The sequence below is a fragment of the Anomaloglossus baeobatrachus genome, chromosome 3 (assembly GCF_048569485.1).
Source record: "Anomaloglossus baeobatrachus isolate aAnoBae1 chromosome 3, aAnoBae1.hap1, whole genome shotgun sequence".
NCBI classification, from domain to species: Eukaryota; Metazoa; Chordata; class Amphibia; order Anura; family Aromobatidae; genus Anomaloglossus; species Anomaloglossus baeobatrachus.
The window spans coordinates 300,366,852-300,382,333 of record NC_134355.1 but is presented as its reverse complement, the minus strand read 5'-3'; the positions used below and the strand labels follow the sequence as shown (position 1 = coordinate 300,382,333).

The 15,482-nt window shown below is 47.4% G+C and overlaps 1 protein-coding gene across 1 annotated transcript in view; it reads left to right on the top strand.

Annotated features, from left to right (window-relative positions):
• Positions 1 to 6,259, top strand: part of SMPDL3A (sphingomyelin phosphodiesterase acid like 3A) — a 45,549-nt gene extending 39,290 nt beyond the window's left edge. Inside the window, exons 7-8 of the mRNA XM_075338290.1 lie at positions 1,725 to 1,849; positions 5,645 to 6,259. Coding sequence (XP_075194405.1) covers positions 1,725 to 1,849; positions 5,645 to 5,983 — 464 coding nt within the window. The 3' untranslated portion in view covers positions 5,984 to 6,259. The remainder of the gene's footprint in view (positions 1 to 1,724; positions 1,850 to 5,644) is intronic.
• Positions 6,260 to 15,482: the final 9,223 nt, after the last annotated feature.

Below are 15,482 nucleotides of genomic sequence, written 5' to 3'. Positions count from 1 at the left end.
ATCCCCCATAGTGTGTGTCCCTTGGCACACATTTGATCTTCAGCTCCTTTATGGAGAACTTACAGGGGTTGACGGGTACACTGCCTGTGTGGCACCAGCAGCAGCATGATGACATCAGCAGCTTGCTGACCTGATCACACTGCTGCATATCAGAGCAGGGGCTGACAAGCTCTCCTCAATTCTGCACTAGTGTTGGCTCTCAGATTTTCAAATGTATTTGCGTCTGAAAGACGCAAAGAAGAGGAAGAGAGGAGGTGCTGGACCAAGACCAGCGACACCCAACGGACCTGACGCCCCCCAGGTCAGAATAATAAAAGGGTTTTTTTAGGCTAGTGACCCACTATGAGGATTACCATGATCTGACAGTGGGCTTCACATAGTCTGATCAGAATGTTAAATTAAGAGCTGATGTTCAGTTTTGTCATTTTTGTTTAGCCACAATAGATTAATGTATGTTTTGGATGTGTGGTCCATGTCTTTCTCTACAGCTATGGTATATTCGCTAACATTTATCTGGGGTTTTATCGTTTAATCCACTAATGGGAAACTAATAATGATGGTGACCACTGATGGCTCAGAGGGAGTCAAGATAATAATAATAATAATAATAATTAATAATATAGCTGGAGACAGGATCCTATAAATCCTATTATTGGTATTGTAAAATTTGTATTTCCAATGAGCTACAGGACAAAGCAGGGTTTTAGTGTAAATCATCAGAAAAGAAAAACACAGTTAAAAATTAAGTTGGATAAAGCAGAATAGGCTGATGGCAATAACTAAAGTGATGCAAAAAGTAAAGTGATGGTCGGCGCGGCAGTGTAGACATCTATATCCTGAATGATACTAGGTGGATATAAGGAGAACCACAATGTGACATGTTATGGTCACACCAGAAGTGACATAAGGTTGGATGTCAGGGGAAACATGCTATGCACCTCTCTGCAGGAAAGGGAAAAACTGCAATGTCACTTCATGGGAACACATCCGAAGTAACAAGAGGTTGCTTGGCAGTGGCAATTATAGAGGATGTGAGAAAACGTGTACCGAATGTACTAAGGATGAGCCATATATGTGATGGAAGTGATAGGAAGCGTCACCATGTCAACTATTGGCCTCTATAACTGTATGTAAAGAAAGACGTGAGAGAAATAAAGTATGGACACATATGATTAAACCATACGGGTGAATTGAGATAAATAAGAATATAGAACTGGAGTTTATATAAATAGAAAAAAGGGGGTGATTAGAGGAAAGAAACAAAGGAGAAGAATAGTGCGTAGTATGTGTTCCCATTAGTAAACGTTTTAGTGAGATATGCATACAGTCTGAAGACTTCAGATCCAAACCGCCTTCCTCTGTGATAAATAGAGAAGTGTATTGGATCTTTAGCCTTCAGACTGTGCAACCAAAAGGTCTAAATAGAGAATTTAATGTTGCCAGTTTTTTGTAGTCACCTCGTAATATGCTCTATATCTGATGGGGGGCTAGTGTAGACCAAAAAATCATATGTCATATACCGTGGATTGCTCAAAAATAGAGACATTTATTTTTATGTACCTGTGAGTGCAGGATTCTTATTACATTATTAAGCTATGGGTGGGACTTGACCACCAAGCTTTACAGGAGGTCTGTATTTTTACATTGAATGCCAGTATGTTTGCGCGACATAGACCTGGATCATTGGTATACACATCCATCACTGATTTATAATTCTTTTTCAGACAAGCCAGTTGGATCTGCATTTGTTGCACCTGCTGTAACTCCCATTAAGTCCGCTTCAGAACCGGACTCAAATAACCCAGGATTCCGCTTGTATCAATATGATACTAAAAACTACAACTTAAAGGTGAGTAGTTATGTATAGGAATAATATATACACAAATACACATCGAGAATGTGCGCCAAGATTTGCACATTGCTGTTCACAGATGCTCTCCATCCAATCTCAAACAGCTAGAGCTAATTTGTAAAGAAGGTTGAAAAAAAAATGAGTTGGAGTTCATGTGAGATTTTGGTACATGTGTAATAGGACCATATCTATACTGTGGCCATTTCACAGACAGAACCCAAGAGAAAGATTCAAAATGATCTTGTACCCTTCTTTAATGCGGAAATAAGTAAATAGTGGTAGTACAAGTGCATCTCAAATTACAATATCATCAAAAAGTTAATTTATTTCAGTAATTCAATACAATAATACATATATTATATAGAGTCATTACAAACAGAGTGATCTATTTCAAGTGTTTATTTTTGTTAATGTTGATGATTATGGCTTACAGTCGATGAAAACCCAAAAGTCTGTATCTCAGAAAATTAGAATAATTACCACAAAACACCTGCAAAGGCTTCCTAAGCATTTAAAATAGTCCCTTAGTCTGGTTCAGTAGGCTACACAATCACGTGGAAGACTGCTGACTTGACAGATATCCAGAAGGCAGTCATTGACACACTCCACAAGGAGGGTAAGCCACAAAAGGTCATTGCTTAAGAAGCTGGCTATTCAGAGTGCGGTATCCAAGCATATTAATGGAAAGTTGAGTGGAAAGAACAAGTGTGGTAGAAAAAGATGCACAAGCAACCGGTAAAATGCTTCTATAATGGAATTAGCATAAATAAAAGATGGGGGGAGGAACAACAGGCAGGGGGAGGGAATCGCTATCAAAGCTCACCCCAGCTATTAGCTGATTGGCAGCTCTTGCCAATCAAAAAGCATTTTACAGACTTTACTTGCTTGTGTTTCACAAAATATACATCCTAGCTGACAACTAAAGGTGTGTATAGAATCAGCCTGAGAATGCCAGTATATCACTGGCTTTAGGTTGTATAGGAAATTCCTGGTGATTGGTGCGCTTTAAACCGAGCTGCAGCACTCTAGCCAAGACTATACAGAGATTAATAAAATAGGTTGCATCAGAGCAGACCTCCCCATGATTGACCAAATAGGTTGAGTGCAAGTACTTAGTGTTATATCCAGAGGTTGCCTTTTCAAAATAGATGTAGGCGTTTTGCCAACATTGTTGCAGTGATTAAAGGGATAGGGTGTCAGCCTGTCAGTGCTTAAGGTCCAGTCACACTAAGCAACTTACCAGCGATCCCAACAACGATAGGGATCGCTGGTAAGTTGCTAGGAGGTTGCTGGTGAGCTGTCACACTGCGACGCTCCAGCGATCCCACCAGCAACCTGACCTGGCAGGGATCGCTGGAGCGTGGCTACACCAGTTGCTGGTGAGCTCACCAGCAACCAGTGACCAGCCCCCAGTCTCCTAGTTACAGCACACATCAGGTTAATTAACCCGATGTGTGCTGCAGCTAAATGTGCACAGAGCAGGGAGCAGCGCACACTGAGCGCTGGCTCCTTGCTCTCCTAGTTACAGCACACATCGGGTTAATTACCTGATGTGTCCTGCAGCTACATGTGCACAGAGCAGGAGCCGGCAGCACAGGCAGTGAGAGCGGAGGAGGCTGGTATCAAAGGTAAATATAGGGTAACCAAGGACAGGGCTTCTTGGTTACCCGATGTTTACATTAGTTACCAGCCTCAGCAGAAGCTGGCTCCCTGCTCACTGCACATTAGTTGTTGCTGTCTCGCTGTCACACACAGCGATCTGTGCTTCACAGCAGGACAGCAACAACTAAAAAATGGCCCAGGACATTCAGCAACAACCAACGACCTCACAGCAGGGGCCAGGTTGTTGCTGGATGTCACACACAGCAACATCGCTAGCAACGTCACAAAAGTTGTTCGTTACCAGCGATGTTGCTAGCGATGTTGCTTAGTGTGACGGGGCCTTTAGACTATACACCACACACTGCATCAAATTGGTCTCCATGACTGGTGTCCCAGAAGGAAGCCACTTCTGAAGATGATGCACAAAAAAAGCCTGCAAACCGTTTGCTGAAGACAAGCATGAAGCAGAGTTCAGAAAGTTAACCCCACCCACACCGCAGCTTTCTGTGTACATTGTCTATAGACAGTGAACTTCTTATCAAAACAGAAGGCATGGTTGGAAAAGGGCTTATGAGCCCTGTAGTCCAGACAGTGATAATCTCCTCCTGATAAAATCTTCATTGTGAGATAAAACCAGCACATAGACCAATAAGTGACACATCCCTGAAATCTCCATTTCAACTCCAACTTCACGCTGTGATTAGGTTACATAGCAAAAAACGGCTGACAGAATACCTTTAATAGTGTTAAAAAGCTGTGAGGCTGTCATAGTGAAAACCTGGCTACCGAGAGGCTTTCAGTCATAGAGACACGGCTTCATTCCTTGCTCAGTGCATTGTGAGCAGTGGCTGTTCTAGCAGTTCTTTACATGCTGATGCCTGTATAACCTTGCCCATTCACTGATTAGCAACTTTTTGTGTACACTGTACATTGACAGAAAGCTGTTGATCGTGTGGGGGCAGGGTTACACAAGCAGGAGGATTACATGGCATGAAACAACTAGTCCACTAATTATAATATGCCGCTAATAAAACATTGTCTTTACTGAAACTATAACACACAGTCCAGTAAGTGACACATACCTGGAATTAGGGTCTCTGTCTCTACAAATGCTGTTCTCAGACTAAATAGCAAAAATCTGCTGCCAGAATTCCTTTGGTAGGCACCTTATAATTAATCAGTAAATACCGTATTTTTCCGTTTATAAGAACACCAGATTATAAGACGTACCCGAAACTTAGAAAAAATGAAGTGAAGAAAAAATGGGGTCCGTCTCAGGCTATGTGCGCACGTTGCGTAAATACATGCAATTACGCTGCGCTTTGTAGCGCAGCGTAACTGCATGCGTCCTGCGTCCCCTGCACAGTCTGTGGAGATTGTACAGGGGCCGTGCGCACGTGGCGTTTTAGAGCGCAGCGCTTCGGCTACTGCCGAAGCGCTCCGTAAAAAGAAGTGACATGTCACTTCTTCCGTGCGCTTTGCCGGCAGCTCCTGCTCTGTCTATGGGAGGAGCTGCAGGCAGAGCGCATGGAATCGGCTTCACTACGGACATTTCTGCAGCGAATTAAAGCGCACATGTGCTCTTCAGATCGCTGCAGAAATTTCTGCAGTGAACTGTACGCAACGTGCGCACATAGCCTCACGATCTGGTGTTCTCTTACCAAGAGAGATGGCAGCGGGGGTGGAGTGGGATCACAGGAGGCAGGGGCATTGGTGAAGCAGGTCACTGCTGCGGGTAGAGGATTTCCCAGATGCTATGTAGTACGTAACTTCCAAAAGCTGTTGGTGGTGAAGGTTTCAAAGAAATGGCGCCTGGAGTCGGCGCATGCGCAGATTAAGCTATCGGCTCAATGACAAGCTGAGATCTCATCTGCACATGTGCCACATCCGGGCGCCATTTTTCTTAAGTCTACTGGAGGGAGATCAGTGGGCCGGAGGTGGCGCATGCACAGATGAGATCTGGAGCCGATAGCTTCATCTGCGCACGTGCCTCCTCCGAGTGCCCTTATTTGAATCCCGAGCAAAAAGTGGGGTGCAAATGTAGCCTCACACTTGTTGTGTGAGTAATACTGCATTAGCTCTTGACTCCTTTGATCTATCAGGGAATACAATACTACTCTTCTATCACTAACATTTTAACAGGTTGCCTTTAGGCATATATATAATATTATTTTCCTTGCTGTGTTTTAGGACCTCTGGCATTATTACTTAAATCTTACTGATGCAAACCTAAGAAAAGAAGCCAAGTGGAAGCTGGAATATATCATGACCAAAGAGTACAACATACAGGATCTACATCCTGAAAATTTACAGGTACTTATAACAAGATTTCAAAAGCCACAAAGTGTTGACTTCCAGAATTACTACAAGAATTACATAGTGAACTTTGATACCCCTGTCGGTTGTGAGAAGTTATGCAAAAAAAGACAAGTCTGCGCAATACAACATGTTGATACTCCCTCTTACATACGCTGCATTTCAAGCTTCAAAATATATAACAACATGGAGGATACATCAAATTTTCTGTAAGGAGAGCTGTGATTCAAAATATTTAATCAAAGATAAACAGGAAAGAGATAATTTTATTGATCACTACTTTTTAACCTTTTTTGGATAAGAAAATGTTGAAGTAACAGAAAAAGTCTGTCCACAGAACTTCGAAAAAGACAAGCTCATTATTGACCAAAAATAATTGTGGAGTGGATACATTTTTTTAACGTCAACCCAAAGGGACGAAGTCATTTTATATATGAAAATTTTTTGGACATTCTAAGAAAATGTGAAATAAAAAAGAAAAAAAAAGCATATCTCACCTGTTTATTGATTATATTATAACAGTGTTAGGTACCCTTCACACGTCCCTGAAACACGTGCGTGTTTGGTCCGTTTCAGTATGTACCGGAGACACGGACACACGTGCTCCAATGTTATTAATGTTTGTAGTTACACGTGCAATTATTCTGTACGGTGCATGTGGCCGTGTGCGTGAAACATATGTGTATCCGTATAGCACGAATGCATGTCCGTTTTCTGCACGGAACACGCACACACGCACCCAATGAAAGTCTATGGGTCCGTGAGCACACGTACGTGACACGGATGCATCTCCGTATGCTCCGTGTACGTTTTGTGCTTTTTTTCTAGCGATATCGGTCTTTTTTTTTTCTGTGTATGTCAGTCAAGCTCCCTCAGTCCGTCGGTCAGTCTCTCTCTGTCTGTCGGTTGGTCTCTCTGTCTTGTCTGTCCGGCGGCTTTTACTATTTTGAAAAAGCCGGCCGCTCATTAATTAATCTAGTATTCCCTGCTTTCCCTGCCCACCGGTGCCTATGATTGGTTGCAGTGAGACACGCCCCCACGCTGAGTAACAGCTGTCTCACTGCAACCAATCACAGCAGCTGGTGGGCGGGTCTATACTGTGCAGTAAGATAAGTAATTAAATAATTAAAAAAAACGGCGTGCGGTCCACCCAAATTTTTATACCAGCCAAGAAAAAGCCATACGGCAGAAGGCTGATATTCTCAGGATGGGGAGCCCCACGTTATGGGGAGCCCCCCAGCCTAACAATATCAGCCAGCAGCTGCCCAGAATTGCCGCATTCATTAGATGCGACAGTTCTGGGACTCTACCCGGCTTTTCCCGATTTGCCCTGGTGCATTGGTAATAGGGGTAATAAGGAGTTATGGGTACTTTGCAAGTTGCGACATCGCTACTGCGATCTCGTTGGGGGGAAATCGAAAGTGACGCACATCCGGTACCAGTAACGACGTCGCAACGTGTAAAGCCTAGAAGCACCGATAAACGATCGCAAAGCGTTGAAAATCGGTGATCTGTGTAGTGTCGGTCATTTCCATAATTTCGCTGCAGCGACAGGTACGATGTTGTTCCTCGTTCCTGCGGCAGCACACATCGCTGTGTATGAAGCCGCAGGAGAGAGGAACATCTCCTTACCTGCGTCCCGCCTGTAATGAGGAAGGAAGAAGGTGGGCGGGATGTTTGCGTCCCGCTCATCTCCGCCCCTCCACTTCTATTGGCTGCCTGCCGTGTGTCGCAGGGCAGGTAAGTGCATGTGAAGCTGCCGTAGCGATAATGTTCACTACGGCAGCTATCACAAGAGATCGCATCTGCAACAGGGGTGGGGACTATCGCGCTCGGCATTGCTATCATCGGCTAGCGATGTCGCAGCGTGCAAAGTACCCCTTAATGGCAGCAACCCATAGCTGCCACTAAAGGCCCTGTCACACACAGAGATAAATCTGTGGCAGATCTGTGGTTGCAGTGAAATTGTGGACAATCAGGGCCAGGTTTGTGGCTGTGACAAATGGAACAATATGTCCATGATTTCACTGCAACCACAGATCTGTCAAAGATTTATCTCTGTGTGTGATGGGGCCTTTAGTTCTAGATTAATCATTACAGGCATCTATGAGACGCCCCCAATGATTAACCTATAATTTAAAGTTAATAAACACACACAGTGAAAAAATCCTTTATTTGCAATAATAAACACTAACAAATACCCTCGTTCACCACTTTATTAAGCCCCAAAAACCCATCCATGTCCGGCGTAATCCACGGAGGTCCCTCGTCGCTTCCAGCTCTGCTACATGAAGGTGACAGGAGCTGTAGTAGAACACCGCCGCTCCTGTCAGCTCCACGCAGCAACTGAGGTGAGTCACGCGATCAGCGATAACGTCACTCAGGTTACTCGTGGCCAATGCTGGATTCTCCAACTGTGACAGCAAGTTGCCTGAATGACAGCGATGAAGTCACTGATGAGTTATGGTCTCGGGTGGAGGATCCAGCTTGCCGCGGGTAACTTGAGTGACAGCAGCGCTAATCGCGCTGCTCACTTCAGTCACTCAGGGGATTAGCGGTCACCGGTGAGTTCTTCACGGGTGACCGCTAATCAGTACGCGACACATACAGAGCCGCGGTATGACAATGAAGTCGGGTACAGTTCATCCGAGTTCATTTTCATCGCGCGACGCTGTCTGTCTGCTGTCAGTGGGTATGTAGCAACAACATTGTGCATCACACACGCAATATTTCACACGGGCAACACACGGACAATTACATTTACGTATCTCACGCACACACGGACATTCCACACGCACACACGGCTAGCATACGCCATTCACACGGATGCCACGCGTACCATAAAAACGGACATAAAAACGGAACACGGACCCGAAAAACAGAACGTAACACACGTGCGTGTTTTTCACGGACGTGTGAAGGAGGCCTTAGATAGCGTTTGTGGGTTGTGTATAATCTATATGTACCTAGACCCAAAATAGTAGTAGTCAGTCCAGCACTCAACACCGATAGATCAGAGCCTCGCCACCTCTTTTGCATCAGTCGATAAAAATTATGTTGGGCAGCACGGTGGCTCAGTGGTTAGCACTGCGGTCTTGCAGCTCTGGGGTCCTGGGTTCAAATCCCACCAAAGACACATCTGTAAGATGAGTTTGCATGGGTTTCCTCTGGGTTCTCCAGTTTCCTCCCACACTCCAAAGATATACTGATAGGGAATTTGGATTGAAAGCCCAAAAGGGAACAGTGATGATATCTGTGATGTGCTTATTAGCACTATACAGGGCCGCCATCAGGGCATTACTACTGGAACTCCTGTAGCAGGCCCAGTGAGCAGCAGGCAGGAGGGGGGGCCCGGACACGCTGACAGGCCCCTCCCCTTTCATTCCTGTGCTCGCCAGGCCCCAGAGGCAGGGGGCGTGGACGTTGCACGTCACACTACATTTTGCAGGGCTGGCCGTGCAGTGAGCTGAGCAGCAGGCAGGAGGGGAGGCCCGGACACGCTGACTGCCCGGGCCCCTCCCCTTTCATTCCTCACTGGGCCCCAGGGGCATAGGCGGATTATAATGAGGGCAATCTGGGCTACCGCCCGAGGCTCCAGGGGGCCCATGATCAGAAAAGTAAATTGCCCCATTATAAACCCGCCCGCCCGGCAGGACGGGGGTAGAATCAGGGTATTACAATCATGAGTTCATGACTCCTGTAGGGGCCCCATGAGCAGAAGCCAGGAGGGGTCAGGGCCGCTGATGTTGCGGGCGGCGGGGCGCTGCGCTCACCACGCTTCAGTTCGGCGCTGCTGCTGCTGCTCGACACAAGGCGCACTTCTACCAGTCGGTAGAATGGTAAGATCCTGTTCGTGATGCCACGTTTGTCGCTCGGGTCCGGCGCTGCTGCTGCAGCACGGTGGCTCGAGCGGTGGGCCGGATCCGGGGACTCGAGCGGCGCTCCTCGCCTGTGAGTGAAAGGAGTAGTTTGGTTTGGGGATTTGGTCCGTGACGCCACCCACGGGTTGTGGTGAGGTTGGGGCACCACCGCTGCTATTGACGGGGATCCCGGGAGCGATGGCAGGGAGCAGCTGGGATGTTTCTCTCCCCTCCGTGGGTAGGGGGTTGGTGGTCCCGGGGCCCGGTGATGTGACGGGGAGGCAGGGTTGGCAAGGTGCAGGGTCGCTTGGACTGCGCAGCGTGGTGCCGGATGGCACGGTAGTACTCACTCAGCCACAAATGGATGCAAAGTCTCTGGTAAAACAAATGGCTGGATGGACGGGTCCCGCAGCCGGCTGCTGTGATTTCTCCCAGACGGGTGGTGGTGGCTGCCTTTCCCTGCACCTTTTGTGTATGTTCGGTCCCGATAGCTTCCCACCGGTAACCCGCTCCCCAGCGTGTATATGTGCCGGAGGAGCCCTTTTGCCCGCAGGCTCTGGCCCTGGGAACTCTAGCTGTGGCGGTAGCTGTATTTCCCTTTTGCTGTTTGGACGGTTGCCTTCAATCGGGTCTTGGCTGTTAGGAAACCCCTGTGGTTCCGGTCACTAACGGATTTGACCTGTTTAACGGCGACTCCAAGCCTGGTCGGGGTCCGCAGGCCCTGCCGGTTTGTGCTGCCTTCACTTCGCTCCCCGGTTCGGTACCGGCGGGCCACCGCCCGTCCCCGGTCCTACGGTTCCGCGTCGATCTGCCTCTCCTGCAGATGGCCACCACTGTCTGCCAACCTTGCTCTTGGTGCCCGGGCCACATACCCAGACACAGTCAGTTTGCTCCTCTACTACCACTTCCCTAACTGCACTCGAGCTCTGCCCGAGCTGAACTCCACTAACTTCCTTTCCCGCCTCCAGGACTGTGAACTCCTCAGTGGGTGGGGCCAACCGCCTGGCTTCACCCCACCTGGTGTGGACATCAGCCCCTGGAGGGGGGCAACAAGGATTTGTGTCTGACTGATGTGCCTATCTTGGGGTGGGGGGTGTCGTGTTGTAGTCCCTGTGACGACCTGGCTAGTCCAGGGCACCACACTGACAGCCCAGGCCCCTCCCTTTTCATTCCTCTGCTCACCGGGCCTCAGGTGACGGGGCCGCCATCAGAGCAGTGAGGGGGGCCCGGGTCGCTCATAGAGAGCTGTCCTCTCTGCTCTGATCTATGTGATGATCGGTGCAGAGGAGTACTTGAAATGTACTGGAGCAGAACGGAGGCTGATATGAAGGACCTTGCCTGATCACATGACCGGTGATGTGGCAGGTCCTGTTATTCAGCTGCTGCAGCCTCTGTGTAGCTCCCAGTGTCTGCTCTCCTGCACTGCAACGGCCAAGAGCTGCAAGATGAGGTAATGTATAGTCTGTGTAAGGAAATGTGCCTGTTGTAGGGCTGTGTGTGTATATGTGCATGTAATCTGTCTCTTTCTCTGTCTGTCTCTCTCTGTCTTTCTATCTCTTTCCCTGCCTGGCAGTCTCTGTCTGTCTCTTTCCCTGCCTGGCAGTCTCTGTCTGTCTGTCTCTTTCCCTGCCTGGCAGTCTCTGTCTGCCTGTCTCTTTCCCTGCCTGGCAGTCTCTGTCTGTCTCTTTCCCTGCCTGGCAGTCTCTGTCTGTCTGTCTCTTTCCCTGCCTGGCAGTCTCTGTCTGTCTGTCTCTTTCCCTGCCTGGCAGTCTCTGTATGTCTTTTTTCCTGCCTGGCAGTCTCTGTCTGTCTCTTTTCTTGCCTGGCAGTCTGTCTGTCTCTTTCCTTGCTTGGCAGTCTGTCTCTTTCCCTGGCTGTCTCTGTCTCTTTCCCTTTCTCTCTTTCCTTTTCTGTCCGTCTCTCCACTGATATCATAAGCTTCTTATACTACTAATGTCCTTTGTTGCCTATAGCAACCAATCACAGCTCCTATTAATGACCTGTAGCTTCCAGCTCCATTGACTTTAATGTAAGGAGGTTTTTTGGCGAATAACTATAGCGCAGAGTTACATTTTCCCCTCAAACATAGTCTATGACAGGGTTTCCAAACTCCAGTCCTCGAGGGCCGCCAACAGTGCATGTTTTCAGGATTTCCTTAGCATTGCATGGGTGTTGGAATCATCAACTGTGCAGGTGATTAAATTATCACATGTGCAATACTAAGGAAATCCTGAAAACATGCACTGTTGGCGGCCCTTGAGGACTGGAATTGGGGACCCATGGTCTATGACGATCCCTGAGTTAAATGGGGTGTCTGTGCAAAATATCGTGATTGTAAATGTGACGGTGCGGATTCCTTTAGTGGACATACACACACACACACATACATACATACTGTACATATACACACTCAGCTCTATATATTAGATATACGCATATGGCTGACGATTCTAACTGGGGCTCATCATTTTGATGACCTGAGAAACGAAAAATGGAGCAGCACACACAGTGTGCAGGCCATAGACATCTGCTGACACCATTCCCAAACCCATATAGTTTCACTACTACAATAAGACCATGTGCACACATTGAGTATTTGGTGAGGTTTTATTACCTCAGTATTTTTTACAGATACGGAGGTAAAAAAAACTCACCAAATGCTGACCGTGCACACATGGCCTTACAAATAATGAGGTAAAAGACTAACCAAATACTCAGTGTGTGCTCGTGGTCCAAGGCCTCGTGCACACGTACAGTATTAGAGTTTTTGTTACCTTAGTATTTAAGCTATGTTCACATAGGGTAATTTTGCAGTTTTTTTTCTTTGTTGTTTTTTTTTTAAATTGGTTTAATGTAAATACATGCTAATAACAAACTGCAGCTTTTGCTCAGATTTTGCTGCAGAAAAAAACACCTGTGAACAAAGCCTAAGGTCATGTGCCATGTTCAGTATTGGTGAGTTTTTACCTCAGTATCTGAAAGGCTATGTTCACACATCAGTTTTTTGGCATCAGGCACAATCTGGCGTGTGCCTGATGCAACAGATCTGGCTTCTTTTTTTTTTATGGATCCGGTATACCGGATCCGTCAGAAAACGGATCCAGCGCATCCGTTTTTGCATCCGTTTCATCCGTTTTTTTGCTGGATCCGTTTGTTACAATAAATTGGAGCATGCTCAGTTTAAAAAAAAGTGATCCGGCGGCCGCATCCGTTTTTTTACCACATCACGCTGGATCCGGCGTCCATAGGCTTCCATTGTAAATCATGCCATATCGCGGCGGTTCCGGAGCGACAATATGGTTGTGTGAGCGCGTGTAATAATCAAGAATATAATATTCCGTCCGCAGGCGCAGAAGACAGGCAGCGTCATAACACGGCGGAGGATTCAAGGCGACAAACAGCAAGTCACCTGGCCTGGAGGCTACACAGTAAAGGCCGCTTTACACGCTGCGATATCGTGACCGATATCGCTAGCGTGGGTACCCGCCCCCATCTGTTGTGTGACACGGGCAAATTGCTGCCCGTGTCGCACAACATCGCCCAGACCCGTCACACTACTTACCTGCCCGGCGACGTTTCTGTGACCGGCGAACCGCCTCCTTTCTAAGGGGCGGTTCGTTCAGCGTAACAGCGACGTCACAGCTGCATCACTGAACCGCCGCCCAATAGAAGCTGAGGGGCGGAGATGAGCGGGATGTAACATCCCGCCCACCTCCTTCCTTCCACATAGTGGCCGGGAGGCAGGTAAGGTGAGGTTCCTCGTTCCTGCGGTGTCACACGGAGCGATGTGTTCTGCCGCAGGAACGAGGAACAACTTTGTTACTGCAGCAGAAACGATATTTGAGAATGGACCCCCATGTCACCGATGAGCGATATTGCACGTTTTTGCGACGATGTAAAATCGCTCATAGGTGTCACACGCAGCAACATCGCTAATGCGGCCGGATGTGCGTCACCAATTCCGTGACCCCAACGACTTGCATTAGCGATGTCGTAGCGTGTAAAGCCCCCTTTAGTCAAGGCCCGGAGGCCGTGGGTTGTGTTTGGCGGGCAGCTCCTCGATGTTTAAACCAGGTGTGTGTTAGGGCAGGGGGCACCCAACATTCTGATACAAAAGCCTTGCTGGTGCTGTATTTTCCTAAGGAGATTTTTCGCTATTATCCAGGCTGTAATAAAGAATATCCTTAGGAAAATACAGCACCAGCAAGGCCTTTGTATCAGAGATACTGTTTAGTGCCCCCTGCCCTAATAGCCAGGCTGTAAAAAAGAATCTGCTAAGGCTGCGTGCCCACGATCAGTGTTAGTGCTGCAAGGTACAGTACATGCACAGTGGATGGGATTTCTAGAAATCAAAAGCCCACTGTACATGTACAGCTTGCAGCAATAACTGACCTGCGATGTGGCTTTCCGAGGCCACAGCATGTCAATTATTTGCTGTGGAGTTGCATGCATCCTCCATGCAACTCCAAGCAAGGCAGAAGTGAAGTTTTTCCAAGAGTGGCGGTGAGACTATGGAAGATTTGTGGGGTGGAGACGGAGCTGGAGTGGAGGCGGAGCTGGGGTGGAGGCGGAGCTGGGGCGGAGCCTCAAGGGGGCCCCGAAATTTTGCCAGTATGGGGCCCTGAAATTCCTAGTGGCAGCCCTGGCACTATATACTGTAAGTGAGTAATATAAATGTCTAGTACATTTGTCCAATGAACATACAAGTAAAACCAAACTGTTTGACATGAGTTGTATCAATGTAAAGGACATAATGCTTTTTGAATTGATAAAATTAAAGGAGTCAATTTTTGTCTGATTTTAAAAATTAACCACTTTTGTAATTTATAGCACTGGGAAATTCCTTACCATTTCCTCTTTGCACATACTTCCTGTGTGAGTATTTTTTTTAACTTCCCATGAAGTCGAATGCACCTGGAAGTCTCAAAAGGAATGATCTCGAGGGCAGAGGCTGCGGTCACTCCCCTTTCCTTTATCTGAATTGGGATGTGATCGGGGGCTGGCACTGTGGTGACTCCCCACAACTGATTTCATGGCCCTGAAACGGGATGCCATCAGTGAGTTGGGTCTGGTGTCTTTTCTACTGAGTATGTGGCAGTTGTAAACTTATGATGCATGCTACGTATCCTCTTTTCTTTCCAATGTGCACCGGCAATGCACTCCATCACCGACTTTTAAAACACAGTGATTATGGTGATGAAAAAAGAACATACTGGAAATGCATTGGAATTGACAACCGGCGATTTAGTGCACTGTCAGTGTGCCTTAAAAGGAAACAGCGGTGAGTAGAGACATCAGGCACTTTAATTGACAACTGGTGCATGCTCAATAGAGCACAACCAAGCTGCTGAAAAAAAAGACTCTAATGATATCCCGTTTCAGGATGGTGAAAGCATCTGTAGGGAGTGACTACAGCACCAGCTTCCTGATATCGTCTGTTCCATATGAGACTTCTCAATGGAAATTTTCACATGGCTTAGTTTTTAAAATTAGAGAATTAAACATCAATTATTAGGCTTTGGGCAACACTTTTAAGATGGAAGTATTCTGGTCTATGCAGGTCAAGTTCTAAACTGACTTAAGCTGTTTCTGGATACACTGGTGTGTCGCCCCCACGTCAGCAGCCGGGCTGCTCGGATCCGGATCCGCAGTGGCTCGAGAAGGCTCTGGACCCGGGGGCCGCACAGCTCCCCAAACCAAGGGGGTTATCTACAGGGGATGTGTGGAAAGTTTGTGACGCCACCCATGGTGCGTGTAAGGCGGAGTACCACCGCTGCGATTGGGAGTACCCGGTGGTGATTGTGTAGGCAGCTAGGTGTTTAACCCCTCCACAGGAAAGGGGATGCCCCGGG